The following is a 23,558-nucleotide window of genomic DNA, read 5'->3' as shown; positions in this document are numbered from 1 at the left end:
CTCCTTCCCATTTTCCATCGTTCGTCTTGACAGGAGGGGCCGAGGGTCTCCGCGGTAGAAAGAGGCGAATTCACAATCACCCTCCCAGGAAAACATGAAAGACGCACTGGTTCGATTGGGCCTCCGGTCCTCAAAGCAAGGATATCCCTCCTGCTGTGCTTGCCAGCCAGACGGCATGTCACCTCTCTCCCAACCACCAACGGTCGACCTAGCAGCACTTATAAATAGCGCTTCAAGATTATCGGGAAGACTATATTTTTTTCATGCATATAGCAAACTTTCACGTCAACAGGTAAGCCAAAATTGAGAAGTGAAAAAGATGTCGTGCTCATAGAGGAAGCACCAGTGCTCTTCGAGACCTTACGGTAACATTTATTGAGATATCATGCCTACACTGTCGAGAAAGACGCGCTAGTTCCGAATTCAGTTGGGTGATTTTTACCGCGGAAACTTACAAAATGCATGCTTTCTGCGATGACGAAGCCACTATTGCAAGAAGTACAGTACGCAAAATTTTCATTAATTTCATTAAAACATACGTAAACATATAACCGTACTTTACCAAAGGAGACTAAAGCGGAGTAATAAACTCCACCCAACTGAGGATTGCATGACTCAAACACAAAATAATAAGATTTCCTCCAAGTGAAGTAAACCCGGATGTGGCTACAAGCTGCTTAACTATCTTGGTCCCTAGAGAATTAAATCGACATTGAAAACTGATAAAAACAATAATAATTAACTTTCCCATCACAGTAATTTAACGGCAATTTACGTGATTTAGAAAGCAAGATCGTAACTTCGGTTCCAAGGTAAGAGAGAATGAGAATACTTTTTAAGGTGTACACTAGCGCATTGGCCAAGTAGTTAGAGCTCACGGCTATACTACGAAGGTTTCTTAGTTAAAATCCGGGTAATACTACATGGATTCCCCAAAAATCCTCACGGTTTTGGAAAAGGTTCATCCAAAGCCCCTCCAAACCTGAATAGGTGACATTCTCGCACCGATAGCTTACTCTGGGAAAGTGAATGTCACTCATTCAAGTCAAGCCCTTGAATTGAATGACTGGCCGAGTAACAAACACCAAGTAAAAGTCATCAATTAACATAAGATTTTGGTGATGCAAATTCCATATTAAAGTTCAAGCCCCCAATCACACTCGGGCTAAGGAGGGAAAATGAAAAAATAATCCTGCGTCAGAGATATACGAATACTAAAATAACATGAATAACCACAAAAGAGATATCCAACAACTCTATACCAAGGGCACAATAACTATAAAGGGGTAAAAAAGAGAGGATGGAGAGTAGGAGTATGGAAGCAGAATTGCAAACCATTTCCCATTAAGAAGTAAAGGAAGAAATACTTTCAATGAGAGGAGGAGTAAGAAGACAATAATTTATTACATTTTTCAGCATTACGAACACTTGAGAATATAAAAATTATTCACGAGAGGAATAGTGTGCATTCCGAGGAGAACTGTGCATAGAATATAAACGAAAAAAATTAAGGTAAAAATAAACAAAAAGTGTCAAACGAAAATATTCGTTTACTACATCAATGGGTGAGCAAAAGACAAATCCAAATAGATCAGTCAGAAAATAAACTCCAGACCAACACCAGCAGAAGATCCTACAGAGGGGGAACGAGTTGGTGAGGTGGCTAGACTGTTGGCTTCCCACCCTGTGGGTCAGGGTTCCAATCCCGAACGAGGCGGAAATTTTTTCAAGGACTGCATGACCCCTACTTGAGTGCTTTGAGGAGGTGATAAAACAGCACTCCATGCACCCGATGAAACCTTGAGCCGTGGTCCCCTGGCATAGAGCATAGCTGGTATATAGAGCTGGTATATACCACTGGTATAGAGCAGGCTAATGCCGATGCTGGGAGAAAACGAATTTAGAATCGAAATATTCACGAATTGCAAATGGCTATGGTTGATGGATAGACTCTCATTTCAAACGCTTTCGGTCGAATTTCTACCGCAAAAGAGAAAGCAGGAGGGACGGAAACTAAATGGAGCGAAAGGTCTTGGTTTTCTCATTTACGGTTCGTGACATTCAAGCCCTCCGGGGACCGATCATCGCGATCATATCGGCACTTGGCGGTCGCCGGGTCGATTTCTGAAATTGTATTGATTTTGCCGAAACGAAAAAAAAATGCAAGCCCTTGAGAGAACTTTGGATAGGAGCGATAATCAACACCAACAACACCCCATGGGAAATGTATGACGCATGTTGCGACTTGGAAAATACTTATGCAGGAGAATAACAATATGCTGGGTCACTTTGAAAAAATATTTTTCTATACATCGGCTGAATTTGCAGCTTTTGGGGGGGTATGCGCCATCAGCTTTAGTGGCACAAAATAACTTGTAGCCAAAAATCATGACAAATTGTTTAACGGGTTGGTTAAGTATATTTTGTACGTTAAATCTACGATAAATGACAGCGATTCTGTATTCTTGACAGTGGATGGAGAGCTTCTGTGGAAACTTCGGTAAATTAGGTAGTTTCACAGTCTTGAATGATTCCCGAAAGAGCACTGAGGATCACGACTTAATCTAGTCTCGCACGGAATCTAGTCTCAAGTTAAGCTTTTTACACTAGTACCTGTCTCCCTTCAATAACATTCTTTGTATTTTACACGGACGAGTACATTTATTTACATGTATAAAATATTTCAGAATATACCATCGTTTATTATCGTTTAAAAATTTATCTTTTAAAAAGAACACATGTTATTTTAATTGAGAGAGTCAAGGGACGATAGGCACCCAAGGTCACACACAACCACTAACATAAGTGCCAAAGGATACCACAGATAATACCAATTAAAAAAAGAGCTTTCCCGTTCAATAATTCAGGAACCATGATTTTGACGAAAACTTGCTTTGCTGCAATGAAGACTTTTTCTTGGCACACAGGGAAGCCTTCTTTTTTCAATCTACCCTTCTTCCATGAAGGCCAACGTAATGATTTGGAAAAAGCATGCATTTGAGACGCAGGTCTAAATTGGAGGGGTTGAAGAAGGAAGAATAATTTCAAACAAAAAAAGCCGAACAATTTAACTAGAATTGGAGAATTCTAAACCATTTGATAGGATAGAATTTGTGTGAGCCTCATAAGCAAAATAGCATAAGAACCATTGAAAAGATAAAAGTTAACACTAGAAGGGCATACTCGGAAATATTTCAGGTATTTGAATAAATATTCATGACCATATAAATAAAAGAGAAAGACTAATATTTAAAATAAAGAGATATGATTATAAAAATCACATGGAATCCATAAGTTTGGCTCCTATAAGTTAAGTTCCTTATAACTCTGACAGAAGACATTCAATACCACTAAACTACTGTAATTCCTCATTAACTGTCTGGAACTAGGAGCTTTCATAAGAAATTACATTGAAAATAAGCAGAAATAGTAGCTAGTAGTAAGTTGCCATGATTTATTGGCTAATAGTTATGTTTATGGCACCCGGTCCCGATTGAACAGAAGACGTGAATAGGTTTCTTCTTCCCTTGAGAAAAGATTTTTTCGTATCCTCAAAAGATCCCCAGTGTTTTACCGTGGCTACTCCGAGTTGATTCAACTTCAAAACGAATTTCAAGGATCGTTGAGCGCCCTGTACCGTTATGGCCTTTTTTTCATTACGCTCAACCTCCTGAAGCGAATAAAATGCAATTATGGCTCACGCCCAATAGCAGCGGACACACTTCCGACGTTAGCGACCAGCCAACGAGGCTTGAAGCGACAGCGGAGCAGAGAGGATGCCGCGGTATGAGTGCCATATGATGGAGGAGGAACATTACCATTCCACTCCAAAGAGATCCACCAGGCGACGAGAATGGCATCTCATTTTCTTCATATCTAGAGTGTGAAACGGAGTCTCCCAGATTGGAGGATTCCAACCACATCCTAGGTTATTGCACACATTACTACACGATTTAAATCAAGGTCACATACGAGGATGGGCTGAAATTTGGTAATATTAGATACTATAGAGCGAGAACTTGTTCACTGAATCGCTCATTAGAATAGAGAAAGAGAGTTACACCCTTTTCTTACGCGTGTGGTCTCACCTGGAGGCATAAAAACCAGGAATGTCGAATCTGACGAAATTTCCAAGGCTTATGAGACAATTATTTCAATTTTCAAATTCCTTTGATAGAATGTATCTCACTGTAAATTAAATTTTTCAGGAGATTGATAATGTTTTTAAGAGTTTAAATCTCAATCTAGAATTATAGTCATTTAAATCACTTATAAATAGAAAATAAAGTTATTGAAAAACTATCTGAACGAAATCCAGATGTAGCAACTCCATTGTAAGTTTCACATATTGACTTTATAGCAAATATGTTTAACCAGAACTTTTCACAATACTCCCTGATATTCCATGCCTTTCCAGGTATCAAAAAACTCTCTCACTTTCATGATTTCCCACTAATGTGGACCTCCTGAAGGTATATTTAATGTAGTTGAAATGAAACAAAATCTTCACTTATTCTCATCACCATAGTAACGCGGCCCTCAAAGGAGAGTCATACCGTGAACCGTTCTTTTATTGAGGTAACAACCAATCGATATCTCCACTGCAAAAACGCTCAACAATCGCCCAATGAATCAAATCCGCTAATCTAGATAGCCCTTATAGTACTAGATGAGCGGATTTGATTCGGTGCGCGATTGTTGAGCGTTTATGCAGGGAAGGTATCGCAATGTTAACACTGTATTTATGACAGAAAAATATGATGGACTCTTATTTTATTTCATGGATAAACGTAATTCAAGTAAATCATACTGGGTCGAGAGCTAAGATTCCGGTAGTCATTTTGATAAAAGCATAAATTATTGTTTCGACCACCTTATTTTTACTGATATTGGCGGGTTCCATCACATACGATTCATCTTAAGAGTAATGACAGACTTCATGCCGGTTAAATAGGTTTTTGAGCAAAAAAATTTAATTTTACACCCATGACGGCGTGCCGCGTTTAAGTAGGTAACTAACAAAAAAACAAGGTTAATGTCGCTCTCGTGGGGACTACCGATGGTCAGTCGCCCTAATGAGGGTTCACCCTCGACTCCGAGCCTAATCCGACCCTTTCCCGGGGTCCGAGCTCGCGACGGATGGACCCAAAACACCGGGAGGGCCCCCACCCATGTGGGCCACGTGTAGTACAATTTTGATTTTATAGTTCCTCTCGTGCTATCAACAATTTATTGCCTTTATCGTCTTCTTGATGACACCAGAAATACGGTCCTTTTTTGATCGTCTTTCTACGATGATTTTCAAGAATTTTGTCCAATGTGCGCTAAAAGTCCCCTTTTGACTTGGCAACGGCGCAGCCATCATCTGTGGGGTGAGGTGAGAAAGCCCTATCGGGCCCAAAGCGTCCGACAGCCAAGAATGCCAAACTGTGCCCTGACCTTGGATTTGGAAAATTTTATGCTTACTAACTTGAATGTAGGTGGAGATTTTAACATAATTTATATGGAATGGGAGACTTTCAGCTTTATTCGTGTCCTGGCGTGTTTGGATATAATGAGCAGAAGCCTCGACATTTGGTCTACTTTACATTCTTCGATTTCATTTTCATTATGAATTAATAGTCTCTGGTTTACGTTTAGTACCTAAATTAACGGTCACACTTGGTCGTATAAGGAGATTTTTTAGTTTCCTTGCCATGCAATCAGGGATGCCGACTTAGGAAAAATATTGGGGGGGCCCAAACCAGGGATATTACCCCAGGAAATTTTATAAGTATTGAGTTTTATATTTTTTAAGCATTATAGAAGACTCATATGATCAACATTAGAACAGTGATAACTTTAATCTTGATATCTGGACACTCCGGGGAAAATCAATAGGCTGACACATTTTTTTCTCACACCCATACCGAATTTTTGAGGGGTCTCGGGCCCCCTCAAGCCCCATAGAGTCGGCACAACTGCTTGCAGTATTACGAATGTGATATGATCCTATTTCTGAATTTTTGCTTTGTGTAGCTGCAACCGACAGGTTTTGATTTCAGTCGGGATCTTCCCTCTCGATCTGTTGATAATTCCAAATAAACTAGTAAGGTTACTCTTCAGTCTCTGCAAGGTAAAGAGAAGTAAATGAACAAGTTATAATCCTTCTTTTTCATAAATAGGTGGAAATCAACTATATTACCACATGGCATCCGGGACGCATATCATTTGGCCAGAGATGATATTTTCCAAGATAAGGAAAAAGCATTCATGAAGTAATTTTTATCCGTATCCACAGCTACCCACGCTTTTTGAATGTACTTACTGGGCTTTCTCGGAATGAATGACGAAAATGGATAACGGGTTTTAGTGGTGAAAAGTAATTGTTACGTAGGGCCCCAAAATTTAGAATACACTACAAAGTCATGTAATCTATTTGTTCTGATCCTTGACAATGCCCGTCACCTCAGAGCTGATGCAGCCCAATAGCTCCTTTAGCAATTTCAATGGGACGTTTTCGAGCACCCGTTCAATGTCGACATAGCGCCGTGTGACTTCATATTTACGCTGAAATGAAGAATTGGCTAGGAGGGAAGCGTTTTCAAACGGGCAATGAGCTTCAAGGGAAAGGCAAAATTCGCAGCAAGTCATTGGCGGCAACAACCTATGAAAAAGTATAGTAAAGCTCGTCCACAGGCTCGATATATCCTTAATAGCCGAGACGATTCTGTCGACAGGATACCACAATTTTACTCAACATTTAGCTATGAAATAATTTTTAATCAATCACTTCGTCTTCTGTTCATGAACCATTGGAGGTTGAAAACATACGGGCCCTAGTAAATCCTCGGGTCCAGACGAAATCCCTTCTCGCTTGTATAAAGAACTAGCCACAGAAATTTCCCTCTACTTGCAGTCAATATTCAGTAAATCCAACAAGGAACACGAAGTACCTAATAACTGGAAAATTGCCTAAGTTAAGTAGTATATGATTCCTTATTGCACGCGGGAAAAACATCTAAAATATTTCGGTTTTGCAGTTAATTTCTCAAACCTTATCCTTGTGATCGTTTATACCATAATAAATTTTCACGCTCATGTATCTCCAGGTTTGTGAACAACTTTTAAAATCCGTATTATTGGCCAAAGTAGGATCAAAATTACGTTTATTTGGAAGCTGTATCAATTAAAATACGAATGGGGTACCACAGAGGCGTAACTATGGGGAGATGAGCGGATGTATCATCTACATCTACATCTACAAATTACCCTGCGAGCCACCTCTAGGGTGTTTGGCAGGGGGTGATCAATCACCAGCATGCAGCATGCAAGAGGACCGCCACATGCACACCACACAGTCAAAGAAATATTACGCACACTAGAAAAATATACATGCTTATTCATTAAAAAATTGCTAATGGTTAGTAATTCCTAGAGCAAATACATGCAAGGTTAGAACTACGAAAAACATGCAATGGGTGATCCTAGCGAGCGTTGCCATTAATCCTTTCAATTGAGACAACATTGCTATCCTTAATAGCACGAGGGAAGAATGACATTTTAAATCTCTCTGTTTTGCAGTCTATTTATTTTATTTTTTTCTCATGATCGCGTCTACTATAGTACGATGGTAAACGAAGGATATGCTTCACGTCGTCTGAGAAAATATTATCTTCGAGTTTCCTAAGTAAGTTAAGCCTATACTTCGATCTACGCTCCTGTAAAGATTCCCATCCTAACTCGTTTAACATACTTGAAACGCTGCACTTTTTGTCGTAACAAGTCATCACAAATCTGGCCGCCCTGCGCTGTACTCGATTAATTTCACCTGTTAGTCCTACCTCGTAAGGGTTAGCAGCATATTCCAAGTGAGGCCTCACTAGAGTCAGGTAGCTTATTTCTTTCACCTTTTTTGGGCATTTACCGAGAATTCTTTTTACAAATCCAAGTTTACGGTTGCTTGAATGATTTCCGTGAATGATATGAGCGCACGGCGTCCACCTTGCCGTTGGCATACACCTCGGAATTTTAAGATCATATTTAAAATTTTGGAAGCAAAGTAACCATATGCAAAGCTCAAATAATAATATGCACTTTGAGAGAACATAAATTCACAAACATCAATTGTCTAAAATGGGTAATTCGGAAATGACATTCGGGATATTCAATGAATAAAAACGTCGTTTTTCTCCTCGATTGCTCCAATATTTTGTGTAATTTACAATTATTAAAATATATTACATGAGATGAGCGCTGAAGTTTGGGTTGAGAGCCCCAATTAATGACAAAATCTCTGTTTATTCGGTGAACACAGTAGAACGAAAATGAGCCGTTACGTTATCTTGGCTCCCCTATGAAATCACAATATTGCCTATCTCTCATCATTGAAGGTAAACATAAGAATTAAATTTCAAGCATTTCCCAATTTGCTTGAATGATTCCGTGAATAATATAAATGATATGGTCATTTGAAGAGTAAGTTTCCTTGTGATCATGTTCTAGAGTGCACTATCTTGAAGCAGAATGATCGTTGCCCTTCAGCGAAAACAACTTATCTTAACTTATGTACTTCGTTGCGAGTTCACAAAACGCACGATTTATGAAAGTGGTTTTCCGCTATCAATTCGAACCGTTCTAATCTCTACTTAGTACGTCATAACCCACCGAAAGACGAATGAATTTAATTCGAATGATCTTTCGAATGAAAATTCACCGTGTAAAGCGGCCTTTATGCCTTCTCATCTTGTCTGTATGAGCAGTTGGCAAGTTTTTCCTTTGCATGAATGTGGACGTATTTGTTAGCATGCAATTTTCAATTCTTTGCAACTTTCCAATTCCCAGGTCAGAACAGGGTTTGCCATTGTTGAGCGTCGAGCGAGAGGGCTTTCCTATCCCACCCCAAAGTTGATGGCTGCAGCGTTGCCAAGTCAAAAGGGGACTTTTAACGCACATTGGACAAAATTCTTGAAAATCATCGCAGAAAGACGATCAAAAAAGGACCGTATTTCTGGTGTCATCAAGAAGACGATAAAGGCAATAAATTGTTGATAGCACGAGAGGAACTATAAAATCAAAATTGTACTACACGTGGCCCACATGGGTGGGGGCCCTCCCGGTGTTTTGGGTCCATCCGTCGCGAGCTCGGACCCCGGGAAAGGGTCGGATTAGGCTCGGAGTCGAGGGTGAACCCTCATTAGGGCGACTGAACATCGGTAGTCCCCACGAGAGCGACATTAACCAAAAACAAAACCAAACATCGTTCCTTCAAGCATCAAACCCCACCAGCAAGAGTAATATGCCTTGGAGCATAAATTACTGCCGTAGGTGGCAGCCAGAACTACCCCCAATGACCTCGAATCAAATACTGTAGGATTTATTACCGCTGGTCCATAAGTAAGCTTGAGGCAAACCACGAGGGAATAAAACAAATCAAGGCGGCTACAAAAAGTAAGTGCCATTTCATTAACTCTTTATTTTTTCCATGAAAAAAAAGGTCCCTTTCTCTGATTTCCCATGAACTCCACTTGCTCCGAACAAAAGAGAACTCGAGCGCGTCACCGCCTTCCGCGAAAATTGGATTCGGCGCTCCCTTGGGCGACCGCAGATCCCTTCCAATGAAATCTACGACGCGGTCAGGCCGCGCGCGTTCAATTACAACAAAGGAGAAAAGCCCCACAATCGAGGCGTTTTTTTACTGCACCTTCTCTTCCTTCCTATTTTTTTGTGTTACACAGACTGTCTTCCAAACAGTGGAGCAGCGGACGGCATGTGGAGCGGCAGCGGTAACAGAGGCCGAATTCCAGGTATACAAGTACACCACTTTAAGTATATACCATGTTTAAGTCAAGTACATGCTCAACTCAAACACATCTACGGACGTTCCAGCACATCGGAAAGTATCCACATACGACCAAGTGCTCGTACACCATTGCGGCCGTCTATGAACTACCGTATAAATCAAAACAAATCCCTTAGCACTACGTAGGGCGGATATGGAATAAAAAATTATTGGATAAAAAATAGAGAATTGTACGAAACTGAACGTTTAAGTAGATTAAACCATTGCTGAGAGAATCACTGCGTCTTCAAGATGGACGGAGGAATTAATTCGCTAGCAGGATAGAGGATGAAATGTGTTCACGAAGAGCTTCAATTTTTATATAGTACTACGTTACATTTCATTATAAATGTAATAAAAACAGAAATGCTAAGCGAGGCTATCCCCACTTTGATTTCGAAACACTATTTTAAATTATAAGCTAAATTACAATATCCCAACCAAGTCCAGTGTACGAGACAGACTTCAAGCTAGAGATCATTTGATTTTTCCACCGCTCCTAAAGTGCATCAATTAAAATCCACAAGAGGGAAACGCCAATGGAGACACAAACATATTTTTCATATTCGACATGGGTTCATCCAATATCCAGAGTAACACGATATCAAACTTACATGATAATGCCAACAAAATCATAACCTGGAATGCTTATACGAAAAGACAGCGAACACATTTAAAAAATTACAGTTTTAGGAAGGAAACACACGAATTTTTCTCTGGATATCGCAATCAATGGACATCTATCTCCATTCCTCTAAGGACTAGAGATAAAAGCTTTACTCTCGGTTTCTAAAGAAAGAAACACGTCACCCGTACTAACCCACTTACAAAATCATCGCAGTCAATGATGCTCCCCGTTTATGAAAGAGTTACCATTCAATTCCCTCCACTCGCCTTCATTGGAATACAGTCGGACCATCAGAAAAGAGTCTTCTACACAACTTCTCACTGACTCAACTACTTACCAAACACATCGGAAATAAATTTTGAAATTGCACATTATTTTTATTCTTCATTAATTAAATCTCTTATTAATATCAGCGTTCGTCTGTGCATTCATCAAAAAGTAATTCGATTATTAAATATTTTGATAATTTGAAGTTTAAATGAAGTAGGTACTAATGATATTCGAATAGAAAATGAAGATAAAGCTTCAGAAAATATCATCAAACACATCAGAGGGCGTATATCTGATCAAATCGTACATAAGTATACGAGAAAGAATTATTCATTCCATTAAGAAAACAACTGAAACCGTCAGTATTAACTTGCAGCTATGTAATATTTAAATACTGAAATAAAACTTAAACATAAAATATTTTAGACTTTGGACTCCCTCGTGAAATTAATAATTACATGACCTTGGAAGATTTTTTTTATCAAACAATTGATTTATAATATGTTTTTTTTCTGTCGCGAACAATTTTCAACATTGTTTTTAAATATTCTGGCTAATAGCATAATTGCTAATAACTTTTTATTTAAAATCGATTAATAAATGTCATATAGAAAACGAAGACCTGCTACTCTCCATTCCTCCAAGAAACACTTTCTCAGCTTATTCCACACCTCTCTTCCTTGCAAATATACACACTATTGATTCTGTCTTGGCGTTACGCATGGGAATCCCCCACTTTATGCGTCATCGGTACATTCTAGCAGATTATTACTCGTTCGCCAACCTTTCCTTATACCTTGCATTAACCAACATACATAGAAAACAAACTATATGAATGATAAGCAAAAGAAAAACATCACACCACATTCCAAAATCTAGAACATCTTGTTAAGGAAATAGGGTGGTTTCCTGTTATTTTTTTATTGCCTAAATTGAAAGATTATTACTCCTGGAGTACGCATTTCACGCTCTTAGATTGTTAAATGACGATACCTATTTTTCGCGATTAAATGAAATGTGAAAAATTTCAAGCGCGCGAAAACGCGACGGCTAAGTATGAATGCTGGTAAAAGCCCGTGTGACGTCATTCTGGTTCCCGCTGGGGTCGTGTCAGGTGACCTTGGGGCGAGGCTTTGAGAGACGTTACGATGTAGGCTGCTAGCAGGTAGCACAGTACCCAACTAGCATGTAGCGCTTGGCTTAAATAAGGATTATTATAACCCTATCAAACAAAGGAAAGTTTCCGGCCTTAAGCAATTTTAATAGGTGATTATTAAGAGATGTTTCCCTGAGCTCTGTGCCTCATGCATGCATTGGTTATCTCAAACGATGTAAAACTCCTATCTATTCGTATAGAAACTAGGTCCATGTGACGTCACGTGGAGTGGAATCGCATTGACGCCAATCTGGCCTTCTTCAAATGACGTTAAAAATGACCGTTAACATTCGTCTAAACTGGGATTTCTAAAACCAAATAATTTGTATATTATGAATACACTAATGGTGGGTAACGAATCGCAATCAATGCCTTTCGTTTTCTCTGATGAAGGAAACTACCCTATTGTCAGCCACATCAAACACGTAAACTCACCTATCGACATAACCTCCCTTCTTTTCTACCGCAATCAAACGTTATTTTTTCAGATTCCGAATCCTTAATAATTAAAGCAGAAACACATGAATGAACTTGGCTATCGTATAAATGACAAACCTTTAAATCCTCGGCAGCAGTGTCTACCAACCAGTGGCGGCTCGTGAGTCAAATGCTAGGGGGGGCGCACTCCACCGGGGGGTCATAATTTTTTAATATTTCGTGTATTTTATTAAGTTTTTACGGCAATCTAGAAATTAAATTCTGTCATGCCATACGTTCCTTTTTTTCAACAAAAATACCTAGTTTTCCTAATAAAGATTGATTAATAAATACTAAATGCAGTAGACTCTCGGTCATACGGATCGGCTTAGTCCGGACTCTCGATGATACTGATCAATGATCTTGAAGAATAAAAATATATTTGCTGCGATATTTTGCAAATACAAACGAAAATACGTAACTTTAGGTTTTAGCGTCTACATTCTTCGTGCGGATATGCCCGCAATACACTTCTGTTGTTCGTATTGCAATAATAATGCGTTATTTGTCAAATCTATACAACATTTGCAATGATTTAGGTAGCAATGACACTTGTAACACCTGAGGAGGGAGGAGAGTGTCACTGACTTCCACTAGGCAACAAACACTACTAGAATGCGCGCGCTTTGCTATTTCAGATGTAAACTTTGATGGCGGTGTTCGCGTTGCTTCTTGAATACAGTATGATTTAAAATCAACAATCAAACATTTCTCACACATTTTTAACAAAATATGAAATACTCACAGGCCTTTAGTTATATTGCAAAAGTCCATCCTTCTTTCATTTTGTCCAGCAAAGTGATCAATTTCACGTTCGTTGAAATCAGCGCTGGACAACAATTTCTTTCTGATTGAACACATGGCAAGGGCACTAGTCTATAAATAAACAAGGGACGACACAAAATAGGCCGACGAAAAATACAACCAAAAAGAACAAGGTGCCTGGACACAGAATTGGGACAATTTTTCCCTATATTTCCCTTAAAAAAACGAGCACTGTTGATTAATTCAAAATTGTCTTCTTGAATGTACACACAGCACTAAGAAACTTCTTAATCGGCAATTACGCACAATTAACTCCTCGAAAATGATGTCTGCACTCATTTCACTCCGTTCTTTCCGAGAGTCTTGCCGTTACTATAAGGACGACTCAAGGGAGATAGAAGTCGTGGTCCACTAATGCTGATTCAGCTGAGGGACGAATTTAAGGTCAGCAAAGGCATTCAAGCAAACAAAGGACGTCACGGACCATCTCCTTGAGTCTAAGATTCATATGTGGTAAACACACGAGACGCCAACGGGTCGCATTTGGAATAACCGTGTCTTCGAAATCATTGCCATGATATAATAGAAAATAAGTTCTAGATCGTAAAAGAAGACGACTCGACAGAGCCACAGATGGGAGCTGTAAGGATTTCCGCACTGATATGAACTCTTCGAGGCCACTTAAATCAGACCCAAGTGGGCATTTTCCGTCAGACAGCTACCACTCTGCCGCTGAGGAATTAGGTGAACATGAACTAATACAACAAGGACGGCTAGAAAAATGATGAACCTACGCACAAAAGGTGCATTGTACGCGGCACTTCATGACATTAATTGAATGACTCTATTTAAAGTCGCGCTTAACGATTTAAATCATATTTAATCCTTCACCCTATCACGCACGCACCTATTTCTTAAATTATAAATCAGTGGGGAATGTTAACTGATTTTTCCTAATACTGCAGATCTTTTGATAAATTTATCTGAAAAATAGGTACCGCATTTCTAATCACCGGGAAGATATGAATACATTGTTAAGGCCTAAATATTATAATATTAGTTTCCCCATGGTTCTTGAAATTCGTAATCATAACAGAACTGTGGCAAGTACTCGAGAATAGTTGTCCTACGTCAATACGGGCTTTAACTGGTTGGATTTTATGTGTTCCGGATTTCAAACACCAAAAAACGCAAGTATAATGGGATAATTTATTTTCTGTAGCAATACCTACCAGTAATTAAAAATTAAAATCGTATAACTACACCCAGTACAGTGACCATTCTGATTCCGTACGTCCCTTTTTTGTGGCAGCACCAAGTAGACGCCAGATTATACGCCTGCCGGCCTGCGCAGCGATATCAACTCATACGTCGCTCTGCGCATTCTCGGACGACGTCCCAAGACTTCCATAAGACACAACGTTAGACGCGTCATAGCACCAGCGGCCCCCACCACTACCACTCTCCATATAACTGCATGGGGATGGATTGGGACGTTCTGGCCAGCGCCCCACGGCTACAAATACGAACTTCTCGCGCTATTTCTTTTCGTGTTTTTCCAACACTTTCGATGTATGGGACTGAAAAAACGCTTTCATTAATCAGATGTATAATTATAAATTAATGGATATTTATTTTTTTTACTTTTTCAAATATTTGGGAGGGGCGGCGTCCGAGAGTCCTTATGGGCAAACCGCCACTGCTACCAACGTAAAAATGATGGTCTCCGCAATATTAACTGCCCACAATCCTACTCAAATGGCACCTATAATTAAATTTGAGACAAACGCAATCAAACTGCCTTTCAAGAACTCTGAGATTGGTACGACTCAACTTGTCAATCAGGGGTCATTTTCATATTCACGTGCGGCGTCCCCCTTACGTCTAAGATATTATCAGATATCTTATCCTATAAAAGCTAATTCCATTCAATCCATTACCGTTATTCCAGTCAACTTGCCCTTCGACGATTTTTTAATTTCATAATTACATGTAGAATAATTATGAGAAGGTCAATAAAACACAACTAATTCGTCGGATTCCCAAAGTGATAAAGAACGATATTTTACATTCAATGGTTTTCGGCTCAACTTTGTGGAAATTAATACACGAAAATGAAAAGGAGACTTCGTTGCTTGATAATGAATGACCTCTATGGTCGAAACATGTCGTACGGACGAAATAAATCTGTGGAAAGCAAGGAAGTCTCCTTTTCATTTTCGTGTAACGATATTTTAGCAAATCGACGCCAGTGATTTCAGATCCGAAGAGATTGTAGCCCGAGACTCCACGAGTAATAGTTCTTCCCAACATCGTAATTACCCCCTGATTACCCACCAATCATCGTCATGGTGATGCCTCCACTGTCATCCTCAGATCCTTGGAACTAGTGCACCCGAGACAACTCGCCAATCAGGAAGTGGGGCAGAAGGGGTACGATGGGGAAAGGAGCCGTTTATCAGACGACAGCAACCCACGGTCCAACCAATTAAAATGGATTCGCCATTTCTAGCAAAAGGAAGAACCGCTTTATATCTCCCCTCTATCTAGTTGCATGTCGAGGGAATTCGAGTAATTACGTTTGCATTATTTTTGTATTTTCTTGTCGCTCATTTTTCCGGTGCTTATGTGGAAATGCATTGTGTGTAGTTATTTAATCGTCAGATAAAAACGGTGGTAAACATAAATTTAAACATCGCAAAATTCTAAAGCATACGTTCCAAAATTAAAGACGTACAGGAATTAAAGCTACCCTTCTCCGAAAGCTAAAATTGGATTTAACTATTTAAATACCATTGCCCGAAAGAAAAAATGCCAACAAGAACTGTTGCATAGGAATGCCCTTTTAAAAATTTGTGTTCATTCTAGTATAAGGGAAAATATTCGAACTCGATCTGGACATTTTGAGACAATTAAAATCAATATAAATATTCGTGCCTCTAGTGCACACCGTACATAAAAGGTAGCGCAAAGAAACTACTTTTTCGGGTGCAATGATTACGAACTAAAATCTTATTCATTAATTTTAATCAACTCTCGATTTGAATCTTTCAGTTCCGAAAAAGAAAGAATTTTCTACTCTGACAAACATAAAATGTAGTAAAAATTCATGTCAAGATAAAATTTGTTTCCTCACCCAGCACAAAATATGTAACCTCGAGAAGGATTATCGACCTATGACGCCGAAATGTTAACAATCAGATCTAACAAAGACGAGGTAAGGAGTCCGCAGAGCGTTTTAAAGAAGACCATCCCCAGAAATTTTTCATCAAAACCCACGACTATATTAGTTCTCATTTTTCTCAGATTTGGCTCCTCGGCGCTTGACACACATACTAGGGTTCGTTTTTCTTTTACTGCGGAGATAAGGGATTATTTTTCACGTACTCTTCCGAACCAAGAAAATACAGCCTACTCCTTATGCCAAGAAATATCTACACTGAAAGCACTTTCACACACAAGCCAATAAAATGACCGAGATGAACATTCAAGAATAACGTAAACGTATTGACGAGATTTCCATCGACATGCATGATGCGCCACAATGGCATATAAGGTTAGGTCAAGGTCAATGAAATTACCACTCAAAAGAAAATGCCACAGATTGAGCGAGGCAGATAAATAGTTCTGGCGGTCTCCCCGACGTCTAATCGATGAAGACTATTCTTCCGAGATTCTGGCCGCGTGGGTGTCTATGACAAAGAGGAGTTTCTCCCCCAGCCCCTGTCTCTAAAAGTGCATCGGAAAAATAACTACATCCAACCCATCGATCTGAAAAAACTTCCACCAGAGCCGAAACCACTAAAAACAACCTAAACGACTATAATAACGGAGGATTGATAACTTATAAATAGGTCAAAGTCAATAGTATAATTTACTTATGGCCACAAAATATTTAAAACCTCTATCTTGAAATATTTAAGACGCAAAAGAAAGAACTAGGTACGGAGTTGCCATCCTAATTTCCACACCCTATGAAAAGAAAAGAAATTACAGGAAGTGTACGGCGTTAACTTCATTTAACAGCGAAATAATGGCTAAATTCACGCGTTAGAAATACGACCCGCGGTGGGTAGGTGAAAATAATAAATAACCTTATACACTAAACAAATGATTTGCAAAATCATTGCTGATAAATGGAAGTAAATAAATACTAAAAATCTCCAGTGGTTCCTAATTTGGTTTCCAATCTACTTGTATTACTCTCCCGGCGTACCACTATCCCAACAACTCTTCACGAAAGCACTCATTCCCTAACCTACCTACGCTAAGACCTACTCCGAAGCAAGAAAATATTATGAGTTCTACTAAACCTGTATTCCAGCTGTAATTCATTACATTATTTAGCATAACGCTACTCAATGACTTCCATAACTTACGTGTGCTGGATATAGAAACTCGTAAAATCGTCACCTCAGACCCGTGAAAAAGCTTTCTATACTCGTGACGGGTGGTAATCGCTAAAATCTGGCTAATCAATGCCCCATTTGAAACATTTTCATGCCAACGACTAAATGCAAGCAAGCTAATACATACATAAGCCAGGAGTGTATACTTGGTGATTTGAGGTTTATACACCCCTTGCCATATAGGCAAATAAATATCAACGAAAACAAACAAGGAATATGAATACAACCATTTCATGACCATTAACCAGTCCATTACTCGTAAGGAAGACGGTGAACGAAAGAGCAAAACTGTAAGAAGCGAAAATTACCGATTCAGTGGCGAAATTATACCTTGACCGAACATTTTAGAGGTTCCTCAAATTAATATCTGGGAATATCTCGGAGCGACAACACACGAGACGACAATGCAAAAAAAAGATCGAGCGATTAGAGCAAAATAATCTCTTCCCTCTCTTCACTCACAGCTACTGATATTTCATTCATCATCATCACTGGTCAACAATCCTAGGATTGGTTTGACGCAGCTCTCCACTCATTGTCAGTTCTCCTATCAGCTAATCTTTTCACTCCTACGTATTTCTTCTCTTTCACATCTCTCTTTACTTGTTCCATATATTTTGTTCGAGGTCTTCCTTTTCCATTCTTGCCTTCCACCTGTCCTTCGAGATATTTCATTATCACAACATAATTTCACTACATTTCATCCGATTTGCTATCAAACCCATTCACTCATTAACTGGACGTATCATCAACGGTAAAAATTTATTTTTAATCTCGGTGAGTTATTGAAACTGGAGGTTTATTCTTGGAACTTGAGTGGGGAGACGGGAAATTCGAAAACCTTGTGCGATTCCGGGAATTTCTCGGAGAATCCTGGAGAGTTAGACGCCCCAAGGGAGGGAGAGGGAAGGGGTATTCGTCGGGGCGATAAGGGAGTGGGGGGTAGGGAAGGAAGCGGGCATCGTTGGCGCATCCCGAGAGATACGGGGATGCAAGGGGGAGGAAACAAGTGAAAGGCGATAATAGGGGCGGGGAGAGAAACCCTTCCCCATAGACAACGAGTGTGCAGCGGCGATATGCAACCAGAATGAACGGGAGCACGCCGAATATGCTCACAATTACATCCGCGATGACCAATTGAATTTTCTACTCCGCTTTCGGGAAACTGCCGCGCATTTTTATGTTAAGATACTCGGGTCGATGAGGCGGAGCTGTTCCATCATCGACAGACGAATTAACTTCAATATCCCGTAATTTTCCTGCAAAATTCTCGTGTCTGCGTATCGAAACCAGACACCTAATTAAAAGGTTCTTTAAAATTGGGAAATTTCATTTGAGTGGAACGTAGAATGGCTACGAAAAAACACAAAGCGAATTACCCTGATTTTAAACGAATTACAGGGAGCCGCTAGACACCCGGAGGATACCCTCTAATTTTTGAGCATTAATAATAGATCTTTCAGAGTGACAAGGAGAATATCATACTCGAACCATTTCCAAAAATCCGAGAGAAACGAAAAATTACGAGAGATATTCTGTCTAACGGATAGGTGCAGGAATTAGCTTTTCGCCGAACAATAAAGGACTTCGATGAACTTTGGGTACGCGCATTCTCTTTTGGTTTCTTAAAGGCCTGTTTACACGATACATTAGCAGGTACGAGTTAATGTACGTTTGCGTGAATGATTTTTGTGGACCGGAACGGAACATGTACAAATGCATGAACCAAATTAGAACAGGTTCTATTTTCTGTGAATGCATTCGCACAAGTTGGGTGGTTACACGGTGTATTTTGGCGTTCATTCTCGCGTTCATACATTTAGACATTAACTCGTACGTGTTAATGTACCGTGTAAAGAGGCCTTTACACCTACCGCCACACGCCTTTTGAGGCGGCTTGCGGAGTACATGTACATAGATGCCATGAATTTAATAATGAAGCTCAATCCGACATGAAGACGCCTCATGGTCGGGAGGAAATACATTTAAGGAGTAGCTTCCCAAAAATAGAATGGAACAATTCCCGTTTCAATGTTTTTCACATGAAGGTCTTATACTTAAATTAATTAAACAGGGTGTCTTAAAAAAATGAAAATGTCCTAATTGTAAATTTCCCAGAAGAAAAACCTGAAAAAGCCCCGATTTAACAAAAAAGTAATACATAGATTCAGGAAAAAATGCCTATTTTGCAAATTGCCAAAATTAAAAAAGGAACTTCAAACATGATGTCGGGTGAGTGACATTATGAGACTTGATACGGGGGTGAGCAAACGATGGAGGGGAGAAGGAGGAGATTAATCCTTTGCGGTCCATCGTTGAGGCTGGCTGGATAAGGGTAGTGCTACCAGCATAGGCGGATCCAGGGGGGGGGCACGGGGGCACGTGCCCCCCCCAGACCCTTAAAAATATGCTAGATTTTTAATACGGTCCCATTATCATTTCGTTCGTTTTGTATGACGAGGTATCCTTGTGCCCCCCCCTGAACAAAATCCTGGATACGGCCTTGCTTGTGCCCCTCCCAGAAAGAAATCCTGGATCCGCCCCTGGCTACCAGCACTAGACATGACGGCACATCAGGTAATATCGTGAAACATTGCCCTTCCTTAAATCGCTTCTCCTTGATGTCGAGCTCAACCCGAAGTAAGACCTGATGCTACGACAAGCCGTGTGCTTGTAGCACTAGACTTGTCGAGCCAGCCTCGAGATTGGACCGCAAAGGGTTAAAGCATGGCCGGATCAAAGGGCCACTGGGCACTGGTGGCCCCGGGACACCCTCCAACCGAGGGACACCCACCAAGCAAAAGCCTTCCGCCAATATAGACCATCTCACAAAATCGGAAAAACAGAAAAAAACCACAATGAATGAGGGGATTCCAAGTGAAGCTGGGTTGTTTTTTTGGTTAATATCAGGGATGACAATCGAAACTAAGAGAAAGTCAAAACCAGTAAAATTTCAATAGTTTCGTTCCCGGGAGCGAAATGTAGAAACGAAATGGATTTAAATCCGGGGAGCTAAACTCAGGGTCGAAATCGGAATCAAAACTACTTCGGGTCGAAACAAAACTAAAACTCTGGGACGAAACGTAGATAATGTTTCGCTCCGGAGGGATCACGTGCTTCATCTTCAAACACTTTAGTTTCGACCACACACCGAGTACGAAGTATGGTTGAATGAAGTAGAGGTTCGGCCTACCGCCATTAAATGCAAGGGGCACTCATATTTGTTCCTCTAACAGGAGAACGGTGAACACAAGCTGGCCATTCGATTTTTAAGCTCGATGTTTTTACCTCTCTACACGCATTTCAAACGTAATGGGTCGAAACTAATTCCTCTTATCCCCTTCCACTCAACTTCTGCGATCGAAACTTATGAATCGAAACTATGAGCACCGGAGTTTCGATTAATTTAGTTTCGTTCCTGGGACGAAACTAAACCCAGACCTTGTATTTTCGTTTCGCTCCTGGTCGAAACGAAACGTTTTCGTTTCGTTTTACTTGCCATCCCTGGTTAATATGTAGTCGTAAACATTGAAAGTGATAAAATACACTTTATCTGCTGGCGTTGCTAATGTAGCTCTAAACGCAACCAGCGGCACGCCAAGCGGTGTCCTACGTATATTGCTAATATATTCGCTGAAAATAGTGTTACTTGCATATCTTGTACTTAATTTACAAATTGCAACATCTTGAAACAGTGAGCCTCCCGACTTTCCACCAAAATACGCCCTGGGCCACCCACATCCTAAACCCGGCCCTGGTTTTTAAAGGGACAAGCCAGAACACTTATTGCAGCAATATAGATACATGCACTATTAATTGAATAAGTACCCTCTTGCATGGCCCAGGTCAGGCAGGTCCAATGCTCAAAATTAAATTGAACATGACATATATATACACCCTACTGCTTCATGAGTGTCTACCAAATTGCAGAATCGAAATTACAGACTTTTTCAAAATAAAAATATGTCGAAGTCCAGACAAAAAAGTCTAGTATTTCCATTCGCAAATTTGAATGGACTTCATTTTGTTGCTGAAAAAATGAAATGGGATAGTCTCACTATCAAAATAGAATTCTATTCAAGAAACTATTTAATAATGGGAAAAACCTAAGATATCATGATGTGAAGGTGTACTCAAATGTGAATGTACCATGTACTATGATGTGAATGTGTACTCAAATAATAATAAACAAATCTAACTAAATCATAGCATATCCCAGTAATTCACTGTTTTTCAAGCTTTTACGTAACACATTTGTCTAATGCACAGGTACACAAAGGAGATTTCTGCAGCCAAAGTAGAAGTTGCAGACGACTGGTTGGGCCTTACATGACATTATGTCTGAACCTCATGTTTTTATTTCCACAATTTGGAAAAAAAACATCTCCTATTTCCAAAGTAAAGATCATATTTCCATGGATTCCTGACTTTTTCAAGTTTGGATTTCTTCTACCAAAAGCAAATTCCCCATAGGTTCCAACATTATAATTTTTTATGACCAGAAGACAAACATTCCTTACACATATGTAACAATGAATTGGAATAATCCATTCCATTTTAATGAATCTTTCATATAGACTTTTGGAATATATAGGAATATTAATAATTTAATATTTTAAAAACAAATATCCAGACCCCTTTGTAACCAATGCTGCACAGTAATTGAAGTAGATTTTCTGCTTTTTCTCGTAGGAATACCCAATCAATACAGGCCCATGTGAAATTAGTGGAAAAGTATATGACAGTGCCATTTTCTGTAGCCTATTGGAGGTGATTACATTGAAGTCAACCTAGTTATCATTTACTAAAAACTTGGTCAGAAGTTTTAGATTCCTTTTGTGGGGAGAAATACTACCTATTACAGGCTATGCTTCATTATCATCAACAACCATGGCTGATAATGACAGCATTATGATTTGCCTAAAAGAGGTAATGCCTACAACAAATTTCAGAAATCATTACTATCAACCTCATGTTGCATTCACACCACATAGATTACCATTCTGAAGCAACATCAAAAAACCAAGCATCATCCTAAATGACATTTCAATCCAAATGCTCAATCCACAATCCAAAAAACATTTTTTTAAACCCTGATTTTCGTACCTACTACTTTAAACACTTCACCATTCCTAATTGCAATCCACTAAGGCACAGTGAAGAAAGAATCACATGAGTACCAAGCTAAACAAGCATGCTTACGAATCAAATTTCTTAACAGAAAATAAAGAAATAACCACCAAAAACATACATATATTTGTAAAATCAAAAACCAATTCATTCAAAGCTTAGATATTAATTTTCAACATGAGTCAGAACAAAAAAAATTATGAGGAACAAAATTACAAAGAAAGAGAAAATTTTGCAAATACCTTGTCGCTGGCTGCAAGAAGAACATTCCTGCATGCAAGGTCTCGGTGAATGAAGCGTTTAGTCTCCAAATATGCCATTCCAGTGGCTACTTGCACAGCATAATCCCATAGTGCTGGTGAGAGCAATTAGGAAGTTAATTTTTTTATAAATGGAATACATAATTTATCAGTCTATTTCACAAATTTAACACAATAAAGTTCTCTCTCATAAATGTTTCAACTAAATTCCTCTGCATTAATTGGTTGAATTAGAAAGCAATCTTTACTATAATTATGCATGCAAACATTGTCAGAAGAAATTCTGATACATGACTTCAACAATAAAGAATTACTTTGCAATGATAAGTTACAACAGATAACGATCACATAAATAGGTATCAATAAAAATATAGAACTTACTGGTCAAAGGAGTATGACGACACTGCTTCCTCAAATAATCCAGTAAACTTCCTAAAGGGGCCAATTCTGTCACCATCATCATTGGATGAGATAGGACAACACCGTAGAGCCTAGTAGATGAGAAAAGAAATTATAAAACCTCCGAATATTTTCTAAATCTTAAAAGTATTCCAATTATGATAATACAGAAATATTTCTGGAACTTTTCACCACTTCATTCAGCTATGACAAAAATATTACTGTTATTAATGATAAGAAATAA

The 23,558-nt window shown here is 39.3% G+C and overlaps 1 protein-coding gene across 2 annotated transcripts in view; it reads right to left on the bottom strand.

The window, feature by feature from the left end:
* The window catches only part of LOC124158581 (activated Cdc42 kinase Ack), a 107,932-nt gene that overhangs the window by 82,900 nt on the left and 1,474 nt on the right, over positions 1-23,558 (bottom strand). For both annotated transcript variants that reach the window (XM_046533742.1, XM_046533743.1), the window contains exons 5-6: positions 23,297-23,406; positions 22,898-23,010 (exon numbers count right to left, since the gene is read on the bottom strand). In XM_046533742.1, coding sequence (XP_046389698.1) covers positions 22,898-23,010; positions 23,297-23,406 — 223 coding nt within the window. The remainder of the gene's footprint in view (positions 1-22,897; positions 23,011-23,296; positions 23,407-23,558) is intronic.

Source organism: Ischnura elegans, chromosome 5 (genome assembly GCF_921293095.1).
Source record: "Ischnura elegans chromosome 5, ioIscEleg1.1, whole genome shotgun sequence".
Classification (NCBI taxonomy): domain Eukaryota; kingdom Metazoa; phylum Arthropoda; class Insecta; order Odonata; family Coenagrionidae; genus Ischnura; species Ischnura elegans.
Note: the sequence above shows the minus strand (reverse complement) of the source record. Positions and strands in the feature narration are given on the sequence as shown.